The sequence below is a fragment of the Chrysemys picta genome, chromosome 1, assembly GCF_011386835.1.
Source record: "Chrysemys picta bellii isolate R12L10 chromosome 1, ASM1138683v2, whole genome shotgun sequence".
Taxonomy (NCBI): Eukaryota; Metazoa; Chordata; order Testudines; family Emydidae; genus Chrysemys; species Chrysemys picta.
The window spans coordinates 124,772,470-124,792,595 of record NC_088791.1 but is presented as its reverse complement, the minus strand read 5'-3'; the positions used below and the strand labels follow the sequence as shown (position 1 = coordinate 124,792,595).

At 43.9% G+C, this 20,126-nt stretch overlaps 1 protein-coding gene across 4 annotated transcripts in view; it reads left to right on the top strand.

Moving 5' to 3' along the window:
• The first annotated feature begins 802 nt into the window (after positions 1-802).
• Positions 803-20,126, top strand: part of SULT4A1 (sulfotransferase family 4A member 1) — a 38,784-nt gene continuing 19,460 nt past the window's right edge. The window contains exon 1 of one of the 4 annotated variants that reach the window (XM_008165973.4): positions 803-1,386. In XM_008165973.4, the coding sequence (XP_008164195.3) occupies positions 891-1,386 (496 nt within the window). In that variant the 5' untranslated portion in view covers positions 803-890. The remainder of the gene's footprint in view (positions 1,387-20,126) is intronic. The other 3 variants (XM_008165974.4, XR_010598365.1, XR_508476.4) reach the window with 3 other exon arrangements.

Genomic DNA, 20,126 nt, shown 5'->3' with positions numbered 1-20,126 from the left:
GGGGGTTGCGGGTGCCCCCTGCAACCCATGAGCTGGAGTGGGGAAGGCAAATCAAATCACTAACCCCTTCTTCCATCTCAAATATGAGTCAACAGTGTGATGCTGTTGCAAAAAAAGCAAACATGATTCTGGGATGTATTAACAGGTGTATTGTGAGCAAGACACGAGAAGTCATTCTTCTGCTCTACTCTGCTCTGGTTAGGCCTCAGCTGGAGTATTGTGTCCAGTTCTGGGCACCGCATTTCAAGAAAGATGTGGAGAAATTGGAAAGGGTCCAGAGAAGAGCAACAAGAATGATTAAAGGTCTTGAGAACATGACCTATGAAGGAAGGCTGAAAAAATTGGGTTTGTTTAGTTTGGAAAAGAGAAGACTGAGAGGGGACATGATAGCAGTTTTCAGGTATTTAAAAGGGTGTCATAAGGAGGAGGGAGAAAACTTGTTCACCTTAACCTCTAAGGATAGAACAAGAAGCAATGGGCTTAAACTGCAGCAAGGGAGGTCTAGGTTGGACATTAGGAAAAAGTTCCTGTCAGGGTGGTTAAACACTGGAATAAATTGCCTAGGGAGGTTGTGGAATCTCCATCTCTGGAGATATTTAAGAGTAGGTTAGATAAATGTCTATCAGGGATGGTCTAGATGGTATTTGGTCCTGCCATGCAGGCAGGGGACTGGACTTGATGACCTCTCGAGGTCCCTTCCAGTCCTAGAATCTATGAATCTATTAATCCCCCAACTTCCCTTGCATCCCAGGATGCCACCAGCCTGGTGCGCATAGCCCATGGCCCCACCTCCCTGCTGTGTGTGTGTGGGGGGGGGGGGGGCGGGGGAGAGAGGAGGGAGCATCGCTCCAGCGCGGCACCAGGAGGGTTAAGCAGTGGCGAGGAGACCAATGCTGCCGCCGCCGCTGCTCAGAGCTGAGCTGCTGCATCCTCCCGCCGGCCCCGCGCCGCATTACATCACCAGCGCCAGAGCCCATTCGCTGCAGGTCGGACTCCTCTCCCCAGCCCGCCTTGCCCGCGCAGCCAGCCCGCTTCTCTGCCCCCCTGCACCCCGCCGCCGGCCGGCACCCGCCACCTCCTGCTCCCGGGCGTGTGGCCGCGTGGGGGCTGCTGCTGCTGAGCCCGCAAAGTCTCCTCCCTCCTCCCCAACCCGCGTCTCCAGGCTGAGCCCTCCCCGGGGCCCTTGCCCACCTGGCCCGCCCCTGGCAGGAAGGAGGATGGCGGAGAGTGAAGCCGAGACCCCCAGCACCCCCGGGGAGTTTGAGAGCAAATACTTTGAATACAATGGAGTGCGGCTCCCTCCCTTCTGCCGGGGGAAGATGGAGGAGATCGCCAATTTCCCGGTGAGGGGCAGTGATGTCTGGATTGTCACCTATCCCAAATCAGGTACAGATTCATTCTCTCCGAGCCGGGGGCAGCGGCCTTTTCCTCCCCGCCCAGGCACTGACTGCCCCTGGGGTTTGCCTCTTTCCCAGCTGAGCCCCGGGGCTTGGGTTTTGAACAAGTTCCAGGCTCTGTCTCCCTCCCCGTGGCTGCTTTAACTCGGTAACATACGGGATAACGCAGCCTGAGCTGATGGGCTCTGTGCTGATGGGCTTATGTCTGCACGGTAACAGGCTATGTAGCAATGTCTGCACAGCACTTTGGAAACCATACAGAGCAATAGCCATGCTATTTTATATCGGGTTTGCCTCTCCTTAGCCAGGTCTGGATCGCAGAACACAGCGACATGAGCAGACATAACGTGTGTGGCGTGTATTGAATTCTACATCGTCAAAGTGTTGCACACACTTATGCAACAAAAACTAAATGAGACACACTGCCTGACAAATCGAATTGTTTTAACAGTGGCGCTCAGTCTCCATATTAGATACAAGAATTTGCTTCAAGATAGGATCTTTGAAGCTGAAAGAGCTTTGGAAAGCAATAAATTAGATACTGGGATGATGGATTGCCCTCCATTCAAACGTTCATTGACATCCATCAACACCCTTTGAAGTTAAGGGGGAGTTCTGTGGCCAGGGCACTTTACTGCGGGGTTGGGCGGGGTGAATGGGAAATATAGATCCCTCTCCTAGGGCTTTTCGACTGCATACAAAATAAAGGGCCAGTTGCTGCTACCCTTTTTTGGAGCACCCTTGTCCATTGATTCCACCTGGACTGCTGAAGAAGGAAGGTACTAGTCAGTGAGAGTAATGTGTCATAATCTAGCCCAAGATAAATATGTAAAGGCCGGATATATGTTGAAGCAGATGTAGTGACAGCACTCCACCACCACCCTCATTCCTGTCTCTAAGCAAAAGGAAAGCCAGAGTGTTCAGTGAGGACATGTGCTTGGAACAGTTAAACAGAATAGTAAGACATGCCCCCTATTAATATAAGTATGTGTTTCTGCAGTAAACAGTTTGAGCTGATTACTGTAGTATCTATGCTTTTAACACCATATTATTTTATTATTCTCTCCATTTTCAAACAAATGCTTAGACTGAATTAATATGGATACAGTGCTGCTGCCAAAGAAGCAGACAATATGGTAGCTTCATAACCCACCTGATAAAACTGGAAACAAACAGAGATGAATGGACTCTTTCTTTTTAAACACATCATTGAATGACTTTCCCCCTGGTAATAAGATGATCTCTTTCTGGAAAATTCAAGTCCATTGTACTGAGAGAACAGATGTTAGCTCTCTCAGTACAATGGCAAAATCGTGTTGTTTTACATTATGGGTAAAAAGATTACTTACTGACTCTTTTCATTTGACTGTATATTTTATCAAAATGTTATGTGCTTCTCCAGTTTCTCTTGATGTACCAGTGTAAAAGTGCATAGTCTTCCATGATGAAAGATCCTGTTATTGTCCACTGGAGTTTTAAGTGCTTATTGCAGCTGCTGTTTCTTTATACTTAACTAATAATGATGCTGTTAATGATTCTGGTCAGTGTTTGGCAGATGTCTGCAGTGTAGTGCAGACCGACCAGTGGCCCAAAAATGCTAGGAGTAGAACCTGATAGCTATTGCCTTTTTTAGCTCTCTCTCTCTCAAAATCTATGACATGCAGAAAGCACTAAAAGTTCTATTTAATTATTTCAGCTTATTGAGGTTTCAGTTTTGTCTTGTGTTACTGTTCTTGAATCTAAAGTGGTTCGTTAGAGAACCCCATATTGGTTTGTATTGGTGAGCCATAAAATATGCCTTACTACCCTGTGTCCCCCCCATAATGCACATCAGAACAATATAAAGTGTCAAGAGGCAACTGCTTAGTTCCCATAACTTTACAACCACTGAATCATAAGTAGTTATGAATAGTCACCCAACTCACAATTATTATTATTGTTGTTGTTATAGTAGTAACATTATAGATGCACAGAGGCCGCAGTGAGATCAGGGCCCTATTGTTCTAAGTACCATATATACACTGTAATAATGATGCCTCGCTCTTAGAAACTGCGTTTCACCTGCAGATCTCAAAGCACTGTACAAAGAAGATCAGTATCATTATCCTCATTTTACAGATTGGGAAACTGAGGCACAGAGAGGTGAAGGAATTGGAATTGCTCATTTATGAGTATAAATTCGATTTTGTTGATATAACTGAAACCTGGTGGGATGATTCCCATGATTGGAATGTTAAAATCAATGGTTATAAACTATTTAGGAAGCACTGAGTGGGAAAAAGGGGAGGGGGAGTGGCACTCTTTGTCAACAGGGCATTACCTGTTTCCGAGTAACTGATAACTCAGAAGAAAATTATCTTGAATGCTTATGGATCAATGTCCTAACAGATAAAGCATACGAGTATTAACTGGTGTCTGCTACAGACCTCCAAATCACACTAGGGAATACGATAACTGTCTCCTAATGTACCTGTCTATAAGGTTTAGGGGGGGAAAGCTACATGATCGTGGGGGCCTTCCATTTGAATGACATACACTGGAGATCTCATGCTGCCAGTACTAAAACAGCCGAGGAATTTCTAAATATTATAAATGGCAATTTCCTAACTCAAAAAGTGTTGTGTCCAATATAGGGAAATTCTATATTAGATCTCTTCTTGACAGATAAAGAGGAACGGATCACAGAACTAAAAATTAATGGTAACTTAGGTTCAAGTGTTCATGGTTTGATCACATTTATAATGTGCAAGCAGAATAAAGTCCAGACCAGAAATTATATACATATACTTGGGGCTTTAACATGGCCAATTTCACAAAGCTGAAAACAATTATGAACCAGATCAGCTGGGGAGAAGAAATCAGAAAAATGTGAATGATAATTGAGAATTGTTTAAGAACACTTTATTAGATGTCCAAAAAGCCACAAACCCACAACTGAGGAAGAAGGCCGTACAGGTTAAAAAATTGACCTGGTTTTGCAAGAGAAGTGAAGGTAGTTATAACAAAATTATAAACTTTCCCTTTCTGTTGTTGTTGTGGTGTATGTATGTGTATATATATATTAGAAAATTGGTAAGGGAAACAAAGGGACACAGGGAGAAATTCATGGCCAGCACCATTAAGGACAATAGGAAGGAGCTTTTAAAGTACACCTCTACCTTGATATAACGTTGTTCTCGGGAGCCAAAAAATCTTACCGTGTTATAGGTGAAACCGCGTTATATTGAACTTGCTTTGATCCACCGGAGTGCGCAGTCCCGCCCACCCCGCAGCACTGCTTTACCGCGTTATATCCGAATTCGTGTTATATCGGGTCGCATTATGTCGAGGTAGCGGTGTATATTAGGAACAAAAAGAATCCTACCTGTGGTATTGGTCCATTACTAGATGGAAATAGTAGAATTTGAGTTATAATGCAGAAAAGACAGAAGTGTTCAAGACATATTTCTGTTCTGTATTTGGGAAAAAACATAATGTAATCATATTATATGATAAGAACATTCTTTTCATTCTACTGGTATCTCAGGAGCATATTATGCAGCAGCTTCTAATGTTAGACATTTTTAAATTAGCAGCTCTGGATAACTTGCATCCAAGAGTTTTATAAGAGGTGGCTTAGGAGCTCTTGGTCAAAAGGGATAATGAAATCCTTGGATGCATAAACAGGGTAATCTCGAGTAGGAGTTGTGAGGTTGTTTTACCTCTGTATTTAGCACTGGTGTGACCACTATAGGAATACTGTATCTAGTTCTGCTGTCCACAGTTCAAGAAGGAAGCAGATAAATTGGAGAGGGTTCGAGAAGAGCCACAAGAACGATTAAAGAAATAGAAAACATGCGTTATAGTGATAGACTCAAGGAGTTCAATCTATTTAGTTTAACAAAGAGAAGGTTAAAGAGTGACTTGATTAGTCTGTGAGAACCTACATGGGAAACAAATATTTAATTATGGGCTCTTCAGTCTAGCAGAGAAAGGTATAACACAATCCAATGGCTGGACAAATTCAGACTGGAAATAAGGCATACATTTTTAACAGTGAAAGTAATTAACTATAGGCATAGTTTACTAAGAGCCATGGTGGATTCTCCATCACTGACAATTTTAAAATGAAGATTGATGTTTTTCTAGAAGATCTGCCGTAGCAATTTATTTTGGGGGAAGTTCTATGGTTTGTGTAATGCAGGAGGTCAGACTAGATGATCACAGTGGTCCCTTTTGGCGCTGGAATCTATGCATCCATGAAAAAGTGACTTGCCCAAACTTACCCAGAAGCAGAAATGGGGCTAGAACCCAGCCCGGAGCACCCATGAAAAAAAATTGGTGGGTGCTAAGCACCCATTGGCAGCTCCCCGTGGCCCCGCCCTGTCCCCCTGCTCCAGTTCGCCTCCGCCATGAGTGTGCTGCTGCGTCCTACTTCTCCCCTCCTCCCTCCCAGCGCTTGCACTGTGAAACAGCTGATTTGCGGGGCAGGGAGGGAGGGGCGAGGAGGGGGAACGCGGCTTGCTGGGGGAAGAGGCGGGGCTGGGGCAGGAATTTGGGGAAGGGATCCAATAGGGGCAGGGAAGGGCGGAGTTATGGCAGGGACTTTGGGAATGGGATTGGAATGGGGGTGGGGCCAGGGGCGGGGACGGGGTGGAGTTGGGGCGGGGCCAGGGGCAGGGGCGCGGGCATCCACCGGCGCAGGAGAAAGTTGGTGCCTATGCCGTCCATAATATTATCTTACCTCTTACAATAAAAAAAATATTGATAATGACCTCACTGGTAACTACAGCTAGTCAGACTTGTAAAGTAAAAAATGTGGCCTTTTAAAAAAAAAAAGTAATTTCACACAAAATATTATCAATAGTGTCAAAATTTTTCATGAAAAATGTAGTGTCATTTTCAATCTTTTTTCCCCAAGATCTTATTTATTTATCCATTTATTTATTGTGAAAATAGGTTTTTATTGTTTGACTAGGTCTAGTGGTAATCACTCAAAAGAGAAAATAAACAACAACTGAATTAGTCAATTGACAGAGGTCAGTGCTTCTAGCAGTTATACTTCCACAGTCCCACACTGCAATCAAATGACAGAAGGATCTATCCTAGTTATTCCTCGTATGGCTGTTGATTTGGCCAAGAAAAGAAACAAATGGCTACAAATCCATATTTCCGATGAGAGCGGTGCTGTCTGAATATGCATAATGGTAGACCAAAAAATTATTTAACTTGTACTGAGACAATTTCACCCCACACAGTCTGGGTAATACAACCTGTGTTGGTGAGAGTTCTTGGCAGTGGGTACATATATTGGGAGTGACCCAAGATAAAGGATGCTGTAACATAGTGGAAAATTTAATATGTCAGTGGTCCTGCTGGGAGTAATGTAATAAACTTAGGAGAAAAAGATCCTACTTTAATGTGATTGCTACTGACAGCAGCTAAATAAATATACTCTTTATATCCCTAATTAATCCTAACATCTGCCTCCAATAAATGACTTAAAGTTTGGAAATTCCTGATCTTGGAAAAAATCATACATGCAACCCAAAAGACACATTCTTCATATAATTACAAGGAAACTATATGTTACCTCTGCAACGTTAATGCTAGTCAGGCATCTTGCAGTCTGTCTTTCTACCTTTTTTAAAGAAAAGGGGTCACTAACTTCTTCCCCGGTGTAACTCCATTGATTTCAGTGGAGGTATATCAGGGAGGAATGTGACCCATTACCATTATGTTTTGCACTGGTTGTGAATGTAAAATGGAATACCATTCTGTATATGATGAAATAATTGGAACCTTTACAGCAGATTGCTTTACAGATGAGATAAGATGTGTAATACTCTGCAGGAAGGCTATTGTTATACTACAGCCTGTCAAAACTCATTGTGATATACTCACTCATACAGCTTACTCTTATGTGCCCATCTCAAAAAAATAAAATTTCTATATATACATTTAATAAACGTTATTACAAAATTAATAATGGGATTCTTGTAAGATATTTCTCCAGACGCTTTGCCTAAGGCCATGTACATCTCTGTTTAAACTCCATGGACTTGAATGGAGTTAAACCAGGGATGCAACTGGTCCCTGAAGTATGGTGTAGCTCACCAGTTTTGTCATCCAGATGCTATGCTCCTATGATGCTAGTCAGCTATACACCCGAACTATATATTTGCCTCACTTTCAAGCTGATATACAATGCCCTTCTTGATGGTTATCGTTACTGCACCTGTTCTGAATGAATGTGTATTTTACGTTCTTGGGTCAAAGCCTACAAATTAATGCCCTTTATTTTCTTCACTTTGCAAAATTGGTAGCTTGAGAAAGCAGAGTTATTCAAGTGAATAATGAAGCTGTCTTTCCACCTTGGCTATTCTGCCAAATAATTAGCTAGAATTCTATCTGGGAAAATGTCAGCATTGGGCAAATATCAGCATCAAGTTACTGCCCAAGTGGTCCATGCAAACTCCTACTTGTCTGCATTGTTATGCTGTGTCAAATGCCAGTGGCAGCTGCTGTCACTATCAGATACTTCCTGTATCATCTTGTACTCGCTGGAGTTGTATTATTACGAAGTCTTGAGCTTTTTTAATCCAGCACTGGAATCCTGTGGCCACACAATTAAGTTTATTCCCCAGAAACACGAAGGTTGGCCCTAGGCCCTCTGTAAATAAACACGGACAGGACACTTACACATAGCAAAGTCCTTCTTGAACTGACCTGTAAGTTCACTATGCTCCCCTTCTTCAAATCCTCTCTCATTGTCTCTGGCATGGTATCTTTAAAAAATCAGCCAGTGAAGGGAGAGATGGGTTAGTTACCACTTAGTTTACTTACAAATATCAAAAAACAAAATGGTACAAATGTATACTAGAGGGTCCCAGACTTTGTTCCTTCTCTGGGATGAGTGCACTGCACACACCAGGGACTTTTTGGATTCCTCCATTCTTCCCCATAACCTCTAGGTGCCACCCTCCCATCACCCTCTATTTCAGGGACTCCCTGCAACCTCCCCACTCCCTCCTCCATACCAAGGACTCTCTGTGTCCCCCATTTCTGCCTCTGCCACATGCGAGGGGCTCTGTGTGCCACCTCATTCCTCCATCTCTCCCACAGACCTCATTCTGCCACTTCCCCATCATGTGTGGGCTCTGCGTACCCTCCATTCCCATCTCTGAAATTCTGGGGTTGATCGGATGCAGTATTCAAAAGTGACCATGTTACAGACAAACACAGAAATGCCATCGAGTTCAGTGTAAGACCTTGCCTCACTTGGCCAATAAAAATTGTATGTTTGTGTGTACCCTTCTCTGCCCCATGTTTCATGTGTCTTCTCAGATTGTAAGCTCTTTGGGGTAGGGAACCAGGTGTTCCTGTAGCACTTAACACAATGGGGTTTCTGTGTGGAGCCTCTGGGTGCTAGTATATAAATATTAAATAATAATGATATAACTGCACATGTAACAGTGCACAATTGCATAGGACCAATCTTCCCGGGGTTCTGTGGTCTATACACATCCTGACTCACCAACTAAAACACCATCTGGAATTACTCAACTACAGTTTTGTCTGATTAATTGGTTAATGTTTGTGCAGATTTAAAAGGTATTAAGTATTATTACTCCACTATGAGTGGATCATGGCATAGATTCTATTCCTTATGTGCTCATACGCATTCTCTTGGTTGCTGCTTGGTAATGCCAGCAGCCTTTGCGTGACACAAGTGATTGATGAGCATGGACACAATGGGATGATTCTTTTCTCACGTACACCAGCTTTACACTGCTATAACTCCACTGACAGCCTTGATTTGCACAGATATAAATGAGAGGAGAGTCAGGCTGAAAGGCTGCTGGGCAGCGTACGCAAAGCTGCCTGGTTCGTGTGCCAGAAGCAGCGTCAGACAAAGTGGGATGAATCAGCTGAAGGCTGCAGTGGACTGCAGTGTTTGTTCCTGGTGGTGGCAGTAGCGGGCCCAGATCTGGCCACAAATTAGACATGCTGTCAGAAAGACAGACGTGGAGTCCAACTGTCTCACCTGCCTGTTTCCTTTAGACCCTCTTCCCAACTTCCATTGTCTGCGCAGTGGTGAGAGTGACAGTCACCTGGTATTTTTTTCTAATAACTATCTCTTGTGCTGCTCTGGACTCCATTGCCAGATAATTAGCCCATTTCTGCTATGATCTGACTTTTGTAATTCCCCATTCTCTTCCCCAGGAACTTCTACGAAAATAATAAATTTAGGGTTATTTTTATTTGCCTTCTGTTTTTTTGAGTCTTTAGGGTTCATGTTTTTATGTTTTCCTTCACAAGCACAAGGGCTAGAACTTCAATTTATGCCCTGTAAGAGGGTCCGGACTCACCCCTGCGGCGCCTCCTGCTGGTTGTCCAGGGAATTAGCTCTCCAGCCTCTGGAGCACCCTCTGCAGGCCAGTGATCTGCCTGTCCTCTTCCTCAGGCTCCCGTGTCCCTCCCAAGACCCCAGTGCCCCTTGCTCTGGGTGCTGCTCCCTGGCAATACCCATACGCTAGGTCTCCCCTCCCAGGGGAACCCCCACCTCACCTCAGGTGAAGGCCACTGCCAGTCACCATCTAGCCCCCACTCTCTGGGGCAGACTGCAGTATAGGCCACTCATCATCGGCAAGGTTGGGTTCGGACCTGCTGCCTTGGCCTAGCCCTGGGCTGCCCTCTGCAACCCCCAGTACCCCTTGGCCTATTACCAGGCCGCAGCCTGGGGCTATCCAGGCTGGAACTCCCAGCTCCTCAGCCTTTCCCCAGCCCTACTCCACCCAGGTACCCTGTCTAGTTCCCTGCAGCCAGGTCCTTCTCTCTCTGCCTTCAGAGAGAGACTCTTGAGCTCCTGGTTCCCAGCCTCCTTATACAGGCCAGCTGGGGCCTGATTGGGGCATGGCCCAGCTGTGGCTACTTCCCCAATCAGCCCAGTAGCTTTTCCCTTTGCCCCAGCCCTCTGCCAGGGCTGTTTTAAACCCCTCAGGCAGGAGCGGGGTAACCACCCCGCTACATGCCCCCACACAGGAGCACAGGTTGAGAGACAATCTAGACCTAATATAGGCAGGGCTGGTAGCACTGCTATTATTAAGGTTCCTTGACACTTCCCATTGTAAGACCCAGTTTTGAGTTGCTTAATACTTTGCCAAACTTTAACCACCTGAAATTTTCCAAGCTGGGTGTTTGCTTCTGCAGGCTGATTAAATCAATAAATAATCATTTATTATTTATAACAACTAAATCAAAAAATAATTTCAGCCAAAATAATTCAGGTGTTTTTGAGAAGGAAGCTAGGGAAAAATATGTTTTTTTTTTTTTTAATGTTAAAAAAATCTGGTGACCTTTCTTTCCTTTGGAATGCTCCAATCCTCCCATGTTTTGGAGCTGGGTCTTAAAAATTCAGCTACGGGCTGGCCTTTATCTTAGAGTTTTTGCTGTTCCATGAAAATACGCCCAGACTTGGCCAAGTCATAAGCCTTTGAAAATGGCATTCCTCATATGCTCAGCAGAGACTTGCTAAAGCAGGGGTTCTCAACCTTTTTCTTTCTGAAGCCCCCACCAACATGCTATAAAAACTCCACGGCCCACCTGTGCCACAATAACTGGTTTTCTGCATATAAAAGCCATGGCCGGGGTTACGTGGGTAGCAAGCAGGGCAGTTGCCTGAGGCCCCATGCCACAGGGGCCCCAGCGAAGCTACATTGCTCAGGCTTTGGCTTCAGCCCTGGGTGGTGGGACTCAGGGCCCCGGGCTTCAGTCCCATGTGATGAGGCTTCGGCTTTCTGCCCTGGACCCAGCAAGTCTAACACTGGTCCTGCTTGGCGGCCCTCCTGAAACATGCTTGCAGCCCCCCAGGCAGCCCTGGACCCCTGGTTGAGAACCACTGTGCTAGAGCTTAGCAGCTAAAATCTCCAACGATTCTGTCCTCACTGGAACCTCTCACAGCTCTCGGTGCTGAGCTGCCTGCCCTTGCACTTGCACCATCTCCCAGGGAGCCACTGAGCATGCTCCAGCCCAGGGCTACAAGAATGAAACCAGGCTTTCCCTATAATGGCTGTTTGCACGATGGGCCTGCAGCTAAAAGCTGTTTGGAGCAAGGACCATCTTTTTGGTCTGTTCTAACACAATGGGGTCCTGGTGTATGACTGGGGCTCCTAGACACAACCACAATACCAATAAATAATAAAAACTAATTATAATTGTAGACATTGGGAATTTTGCCCTTGATTTCAGTGGGAGCAGGATCAGACCCTAAGTGGGTCGAGCAGGAAGCATTGCTATCTAGATTAGATGAAGAAGCAATGCACTTGGTCTCAGTATAGCAGTACCTCTCTTCAGCGCATCTCATCAAATGAGCAAAGAGATGTGACAAGAGCGGGAGAGAGCAGATAGTCCAAAAGGAGGAAAGACCTACTACCATTTAGCAACATTAGGGAACCCAGGAACTGTAGAATAATGACTTTCCTGTCAAGAAAGCTGTAGAGAAAATCCAAGTAATTTCCTTTTTGTAAACAGGCTCAGAAAAAATGTTTCCCCATTAAAAAGGTCAGAAGAATTTTTATGGACATCTTGTACTTGTGCAACATTTGGTATTGACCAGACTGCAATGGCTCTGAAGGCTAAAGAATTTTTTAAAAATGTATTCAGTCCTAAACCAGTTGCTGATCACTGCTATCTCATTTTGTTGCTCATCTGCCTCATTAAAGATATAAATTAAAGGAGTTTAAGTGCTTTAAAGATGAGCTAAAAGGAATTGAGTAGCCACAACTCAGTATTCTCATTATGCAATTCTCTGTTAAAATGCTCTTTGTCATGGTAACTACTTCAGTACTGCCTCACATACACGATACACAGAGCAAAACACTACCTCCAGTGTTGTCCCATGTAAGTTGCCTCAGAAGTGCTGTCAAACTCAACACTTCAAAGAACAGTTCTGCGTACACAAGAGGAAGATTGGTTTTGTAATGAAAGCACTGGTACTGGGACACAGTAGATATGAGTTTCCTTCCCAGACAGGCAATATAGACCTCCAGTGTGACCTTGGCCAAGTCATTTAATCTCTCTGTGCCTCACTTCTCCATCTGTAAAATGAAGATAATTATACTTCCTTCCACCTATGCTTTGTCTTGTCTATGTAGATGATAAACTCTTTGGGCTAGGAATGTTATGTACAGCCTCTAGCAAAATGCGGCCCTCAATGGTTTGAGCATTGGCCTGCTAAACTCAGGGTTGTGAGTTCAATCCTTGAGGGGGGCACTTAGGGATCTGGAGCAAAATCGGTACTTGGTCCTGCTAGTGAAGGCAGGGGGTTGGACTCAATGACCTTTCAAGGTCCCTTCCAGTTCTAGGAGATAGGATATCTCCATTAATTCAATTCACTTGAGAGGGGGTCTAGGCATTAAAGCAAGTAATAAAAATACTAATAATTAAATAAAGTGTTCTCTTACACTGGGTGGGAACAACCAGCAAAAAAATTCAAATGCAAACTTCTGATGTTTTCAGTCACTTTAATTTGAATTTTCTATGCTATTTCAGAACAGTCACAGCTTGGGTATTAGAATTGATGCCACTGTGAGAAGGTGCTGAATAAATCAAGGTATTCAAGGCTTCCTTAGTATACAAGAGTCCTTTACAGCCTCGTACATTGACAGGCAAATAAAATCAAATAGTTTAGATAGAAACAGTACTAATTTTATAGGGTATTGTGGAGTCAATGACTGTTAAGTGTTTCACTGACTAGTGTGTGTATGTGTATACACTAGTGAGTAAGGCTGGGGAAGCACACCAGTCTTGTAAATATGTCAGTCTTGAAGGATTATGGGCTGAGGCAATCCACTAGCCCCACACAGTTCTTAAGAGGGGAGTGATGGTAGCATTGGGAAGTGTCAGGAAGGAAGCAAGTCTGTGAGATGAAGGTGTGAGGAAGAGGCGTTAGCTAGGAATAAGAGTAGCAGCCGTGTTAGTCTGTATCCGCAAAGAGAAGAACAGGAGGACTTGTGGCACCTTAGAGACTAACAAATTTATTAGAGCATAAGCTTTCGTGGACTACAGCCCACTTCTTCGGATGCATATAGAATGGAACATATATTGAGGAGATATATATACACACATACAGAGAGCATAAACAGGTGGGAGTTGTCTTACCACCTCTGAGAGGCCAATTAATTAAGAGAAAAAAAACTTTTGAAGTGATAATCAAGCTAGCCTAGTACAGACAGACAGTTAGATAACAAGTGTGAGAATACTAACAAGGGGAGACAGATTCAATGTCTGTAATGGCTCAGCCATTCCCAGTCCTTATTCAAACCGGAGTTGATTGTGTCTAGTTTGCATATCAATTCTAGCTCAGCAGTTTCTCGTTGGAGTCTGTTTTTGAAGTTTTTCTGTTGTAATATAGCCACCCGCAGGTCTGTTACTGAATGACCAGACAGGTTAAAGTGTTCTCCCACTGGTTTTTGAGTATTTTGATTCCTGATGTCAGATTTGTGTCCATTAATTCTTTTGCGTAGAGACTGTCCGGTTTGGCCAATGTACATGGCAGAGGGGCATTGCTGGCACATGATGGCATATATCACATTGGTAGATGTGCAGGTGAACGAGCCCCTGATGGTATGGCTGATGTGATTAGGTCCTATGATGATGTCACTGGAATAGATATGTGGGCAGAGTTGACATCGGGGTTTGTTACAAGGATAGGTTCCTGGGTTAGTGGTTTTGTTCAGTGATGTGTGGTTGCTGGTGAGTATTTGCTTTAGGTTGGGGGGTTGTCTGTAAGCGAGGACAGGTCTGTCTCCCAAGATCTGTGAGAGTAAAGGATCATCTTTCAGGATAGGTTGTAGATCTCTGATGATGCGCTGGAGAGGTTTTAGTTGGGGGCTGAAGGTGACAGCTAGTGGTGTTCTGTTATTTTCTTTGTTGGGCCTGTCTTGTAGGAGGTGACTTCTGGGTACTCGTCTGGCTCTGTCAATCTGTTTTTTCACTTCAGCAGGTGGGTATTGTAGTTTTAAGAATGCTTGATAGAGATCTTGTAGGTGCTTGTCTCTATCCGAGGGATTGGAGCAAATGCGGTTATATCTTAGAGCTTGGCTGTAGACAATGGATCGTGTGGTGTGTCCTGGATGGAAGCTGGAGGCATGTAGGTAAGTGTAGCGGTCAGTAGGTTTCCGGTATAGGGTGGTATTTATGTGACCATCGCTTATTAGCACAGTAGTGTCCAGGAAATGGACCGCTTGTGTGGATTGATCTAGGCTGAGGTTGATGGTGGGATGGAAATTATTGAAATCATGGTGAAATTCCTCAAGGGCTTCTTTTCCATGGGTCCAGATGATGAAGATGTCATCAATGTAGCGCAAGTAGAGTAGGGGCGTTAGGGGACGAGAGCTAAGGAAGCGTTGTTCTAAGTCAGCCATAAAAATGTTGGCATATTGTGGGGCCATGCGGGTACCCATAGCAGTGCCGCTGACTTGAAGGTATATATTGTCCCCAAATGTGAAATAGTTGTGGGTGAGGACAAAATCACAAAGTTCAGCCACCAGGTTAGCTGTGACATTATCAGGGATACTGTTCCTTATAGCTTGTAGTCCATCTTTGTGTGGAATATTGGTGTAGAGGGCTTCTACGTCCATAGTGGCCAGGATGGTGTTTTCTGGAAGATCACCGATGGATTGTAGTTTCCTCAGGAAGTCAGTGGTGTCTCGAAGATAGCTGGGAGTGCTGGTAGCGTAGGGTCTGAGGAGAGAGTCTACATAACCAGACAAGCCTGATGTTAGGGTGCCAATGCCTGAGATGATGGGGCGTCCAGGATATCCAGGTTTATGGATCTTGGGTAGCAAATAGAATACCCCTGGTCGGGGTTCTAGGCATGTGTCTGTACGGATTTGTTCCTGTGCTTTGTCAGGGAGTTTTTTTAGCAGATGGTGTAGTTTCTTTAGGTAATCCTCAGTGGGATCAGAGGATAATGGCCTGTAGAATGTGGTGTTAGAGAGCTGTCTAGCAGCCTCTTGGTCATATTCCAATTTATTCATGATGACGACAGCACCTCCTTTGTCAGCCTTTTTGATTATGATGTCAGGGTTGTTTCTGAGGCTGTAGATGGCGTTGTGTTCTGCATGGCTGAGGTTATGTGGCAAGTGATGTTGCTTTTCCACAATTTCAGCCTTTGCACGTCGACGGAAGCACTCTATGTAGAAATCCAGTCTGTTGTTTCGACCGTCCGGAGGAGTCCACGCAGAATCCTTTTTTTTTTTTTTTCAATGTCTGTAATGGCTGAGCCATTACAGACATTGAATCTGTCTCCCCTTGTTAGTATTCTCACACTTGTTATCTAACTGTCTGTCTGTACTAGGCTAGCTTGATTATCACTTCAAAAGTTTTTTTTCTCTTAATTAATTGGCCTCTCAGAGGTGGTAAGACAACTCCCACCTGTTTATGCTCTCTGTATGTGTGTATATATATCTCCTCAATATATGTTCCATTCTATATGCATCCGAAGAAGTGGGCTGTAGTCCACGAAAGCTTATGCTCTAATAAATTTGTTAGTCTCTAAGGTGCCACAAGTCCTCCTGTTCTTCTCTTAGCTAGGAATAAGTGGGGCAGTCACTGGGAGAGGGTGTAAGGTAAAGAGAGACAGTGAAAGGAGCTGAGAGGAAGGTAATTGGGTAGCTAACTGATTAGAGGTTTTACCAGTCACACCAAAATCTACCTATTATGTAGAAAGTGGGAGCTAATTCCAGACCCTGAAGCCATCCCCATTCCCAGTGGGAGAGAGGGGCAGCAAATGAGATGTCCGAACTCATCATTTAAAAGGCTGAAGGTTCTGGATAATATCTAATGAAATTAGATTAATAGACAATAGTCCTGATTCAGCTTTTAGCTACACTGGTGTAAATGAGTAGTAAATCTATTTAAGCCAATTAAAGGATACCCGTTTGAAACAGGTAAGATCAGAATCAAGCTCAATATATGCAGATTAGCTATATATACAGTGGTCCAGATTCACCAGCATGCTCTGGCTGTTTTGCAGTGCACTGGTGACGCCGAGCAGCTATAAACCCAGGCTAGCCAGCCAGTTAAAAGCCATGTTTACTGCTGCTTTGTGTTGCCAGAGGGGCAAGAAGCAGCTGTAGTGTACCATTGAAATTGGCTCATTCTGTGTATATATTGCTCAGACTTAACTTAATGATGTTCCCTTCAATGTCTATTGAATTGTTATTGCCTTCTGTTTATAAGGAATGTAGAGCTCTGAGCAAAAGATTGCATTGCAGAAATCACGCACATAGACACACAAAGACGTAACCATGCAGATCAGCTTGCCATGCATTCTGTGCTCATTTTATTAAATTAGGGCTACGTTCTCTCCTAATTTAGAACAATGATAGAAACATTGTTGCCTGCCTCAAGCTGTGATTTTACATTTATGAAAAAGCATGAAAACATTTTTGACGTGACTAGGGGTGCAGGTATCTTGCAAACATTGATATCACTTGGGGCAACTCTTGTGGCATATGATCATAACTCTTTCTGAAAAAAGAAAACAGTTTGATACAAAAATGTTTGACCATTTTGTCCCTGTATGATTAATACAGTAGCATACTTATTGCTAGGTGATTGTGAAGTAGTGCCATGTCTGGAGGGGGAGCAACATTTGTTAAATGTTTAAAACACTGAGGTGCTTATTTCTTATTTTTGGTACATATGGCTCTTGCCTGCAGCGCATTTACATGGCACTGTGGGTGCACTGGCTTCATGCTATTCGTTTTCAAAAATATATGCAAATGCACACCAGTGTGGGTAGGTTTTTGCTGATGACTTTCCTGAAGCAGATTTCAAACTGGGGCATGGAAATTCCCTTCTGACTACAAAAGGAAGCTGTATGAGTTTGAATGCCAAGAGAGCACTTTCAGAACTGACGAGCGTGCTTCCAGCAGAGCCTAGCACATGGGAAATGACTGGTTTCATAGAAAAGGCTGGATGCAGTAACATCTCCTGCCTTCTGATCCCCTGCTTGTCAGTTCCAGCACACACTGTGAGGCCATGGATTAAGGGGCCACTGTGGCCACATTAAGGGTCTCTATATACCAGGATAAAGACCATGATTTCAGCCCCCTGAAATCAATGGTGCTGAAGATAACTAAATGGTACTAACTGATTTAAAGCAATGGCATGCTAAATGGGAGTTTTGAAAAAATTGGCACTAGGACAAGACTCTTTTCTGCATCATTGCCTTCTACAGAACATTGTATCACCTTTCTGAAAATGCAGGGGAGTTAAACAGTGTGGGAGGATTCAGAACTGCAGCTCAAGCATGTTTTAGGTGCTGCTAAGGTAATGCACCAGGATACGGTTCTGGCATCTTTTTAGAATAGGCTCTAGAATGAGAATGGGACTGAAACTGTCAGAGGCAGCTGGATGTAGGACACAGTTGATAACAGTTGTGTAAGGGCCTGCACCTCACTAAGAGTGCTGTAGAAGAGTTGAGATTTGAGGATCTATAGATCCTGCAATTAGTGTAAACACTGGCTGGGATTATTACTGTTATTTTATATACCCAGAATATTCCAGGTGTTTTTCAAATACATAGGAAGGCAGATCCTGCCCTGAATAGTGTATAAAGAACATGTTTTCCTCCAAAGCTTCTTACTATCCTGTTGATCTTCCCGTCATTGCGACTGCAGGTCTCCTGTATTCTCAACACTGGTCCCTGTTCCAGGGTTCTAATATTAGGTAGGACCTCTGAATCACTCAGAGTCACAGAGGTAATCTTCACCAAAGGGAAGCCCTGTAGGGAAGGCTGGAAAAGCAAGTAATAGGACTGGATTATCTGTGGACATGGTCATGTACCTGGTTTATATTGTTTTTCTTTTTCTGTTCAGAGCCCTTATACTATTTTTTCCTTGTTATTTTGACATCATAGGTCTTGTGTATATCTACGCCATGGTAGAGTGTTACATTTAGATAGCAGAGACTTAAGGGGATAAAAACAACAAGTAGTCTGGTGACACCTTAAAGACTAACAGATTTATTTAGTCATAAGCTTTCATGGGTAAAAAAACACTTCTTCAGATGCATGGAGTGAAAATTACAGAATCAAGCATAAATATACTGGCACATGAAGAGAAGGGAGTTACCTTACAAGTGAAGAACAAACAAAGAGACAAACACCTACAAGATCTTTATCAAGCATTCTTAAAACTACAATACCCACCTGGGGAAGTGAGAAAACAGATTGACAGAGTGAGACTGTACCCAGAAGTCACCTACTACAGGACAGGCCCAACAAGGAAAATAAAAGAACACCACTGGCCATCATGTACAGCCCCCAGCTAAAACCTCTCCTGCACATCATCAAGGATCTACAACAGGGGTAGGCAACCTATGGCACATGTGCCGAAGGCGGCACGTGAGCTGATTTTCAGTGGCACTCACACTGCCCGGGTCCTGGCCACCGGTCCGGGGAACTCTGCATTTTCATTTAATTTTAAATGAAGCTTCTTAAACATTTTAAAAACCTTATTTACTTTACATACAACAATAGCTTAGTTATATATTATAGACTTATAGAAAGAGACCTTCTAAAAATGTTAAAATGTATTACTGGCACGCGAAACCTTAAATTAGAGTGAATAAATGAAGACTCGGCACACCACTGGGGAAAGGTTGCTGACCCCTGATCTACAACTTATCCTGAAGGACAATCCCTCACTCTCACAGACCTTGGGAGGCAGGCCAGTCCTCACTACAGACAGTCCCCCACCCTGAAGCAAATACTCAGCAGCAACTAGGGTGAGCAGATGTCCCGATTTTATAGGGACAGTCCTGATTTTTTGGGTCTTTTTCTTATATAGGCTCCTATTACCCCTCACCCCCGTCCCGATTTTTCACACTCGCTGTCTGGTCACCCTAGCAGCAACTACCCACGACACCACAGAAACACTAACCAGGAACCAATCCTTGTAACGAACCCTGTTGCCTACTCTGCAAAGTTGTCAACAAAACTTTTGTCTTTCATGGGTACTTAAAAAAGCCCCCCACCCCCCCCGCAAAAGACAAAAGTTTTGCCGACGCAAGTGGCAGTGTGAACGCGGCTTTCCTGCCGACAAAGCTAACATTGCTCACAGGGCTGGAAGTATTTTGTCAGCAAAAGTGCCAACAAAGTACCGAAAAAGAGCGTTTACACACTGACTTTTAGTGACAAGGCTGTACACAGCCTTGTCACTAAAAGCTGCGTGGTGTAGACAAGCCCTAAAAATCAAGACACTGGATTTTATGGCTCATTACACAGGCTGTAACCCACTAACTCTCCTTTGTCTGACAACTGAAGAGGTATTAACTCCTCATTTCACCTTGAATGGTCTCTTGTAATGTGTATTAATCCCTCACCCTTAACAATCTGTTCTACCTTGTTTTGGCTGTGACACTCTTGAGTGTCTTTCCCAGACCTGAAGAAGAGCTCTGTGGAAGCTTGAAGTCTTGTCTCTCTCACCAGCAGATATTCTCTCACCCACCTTGGATCTGTAAACGAAGCATTTATCTTATGCCTTAAAGTTGGTCTGATGGTTAAGACACTAGACTTGGCTGCAGGAGATGTAGTTTCTATTTCTGGCTCTGCCACAGACTTTCTGGGCAAGACTATTAGTCCTGAATTTTTAAAAGTGATTTTGGTTGCCTCAAATTTTTGAGTGCCCAAGTGATGTCACTTTAAATGGGCCTGGTTTTCAGACAGTGAGTGCTCAG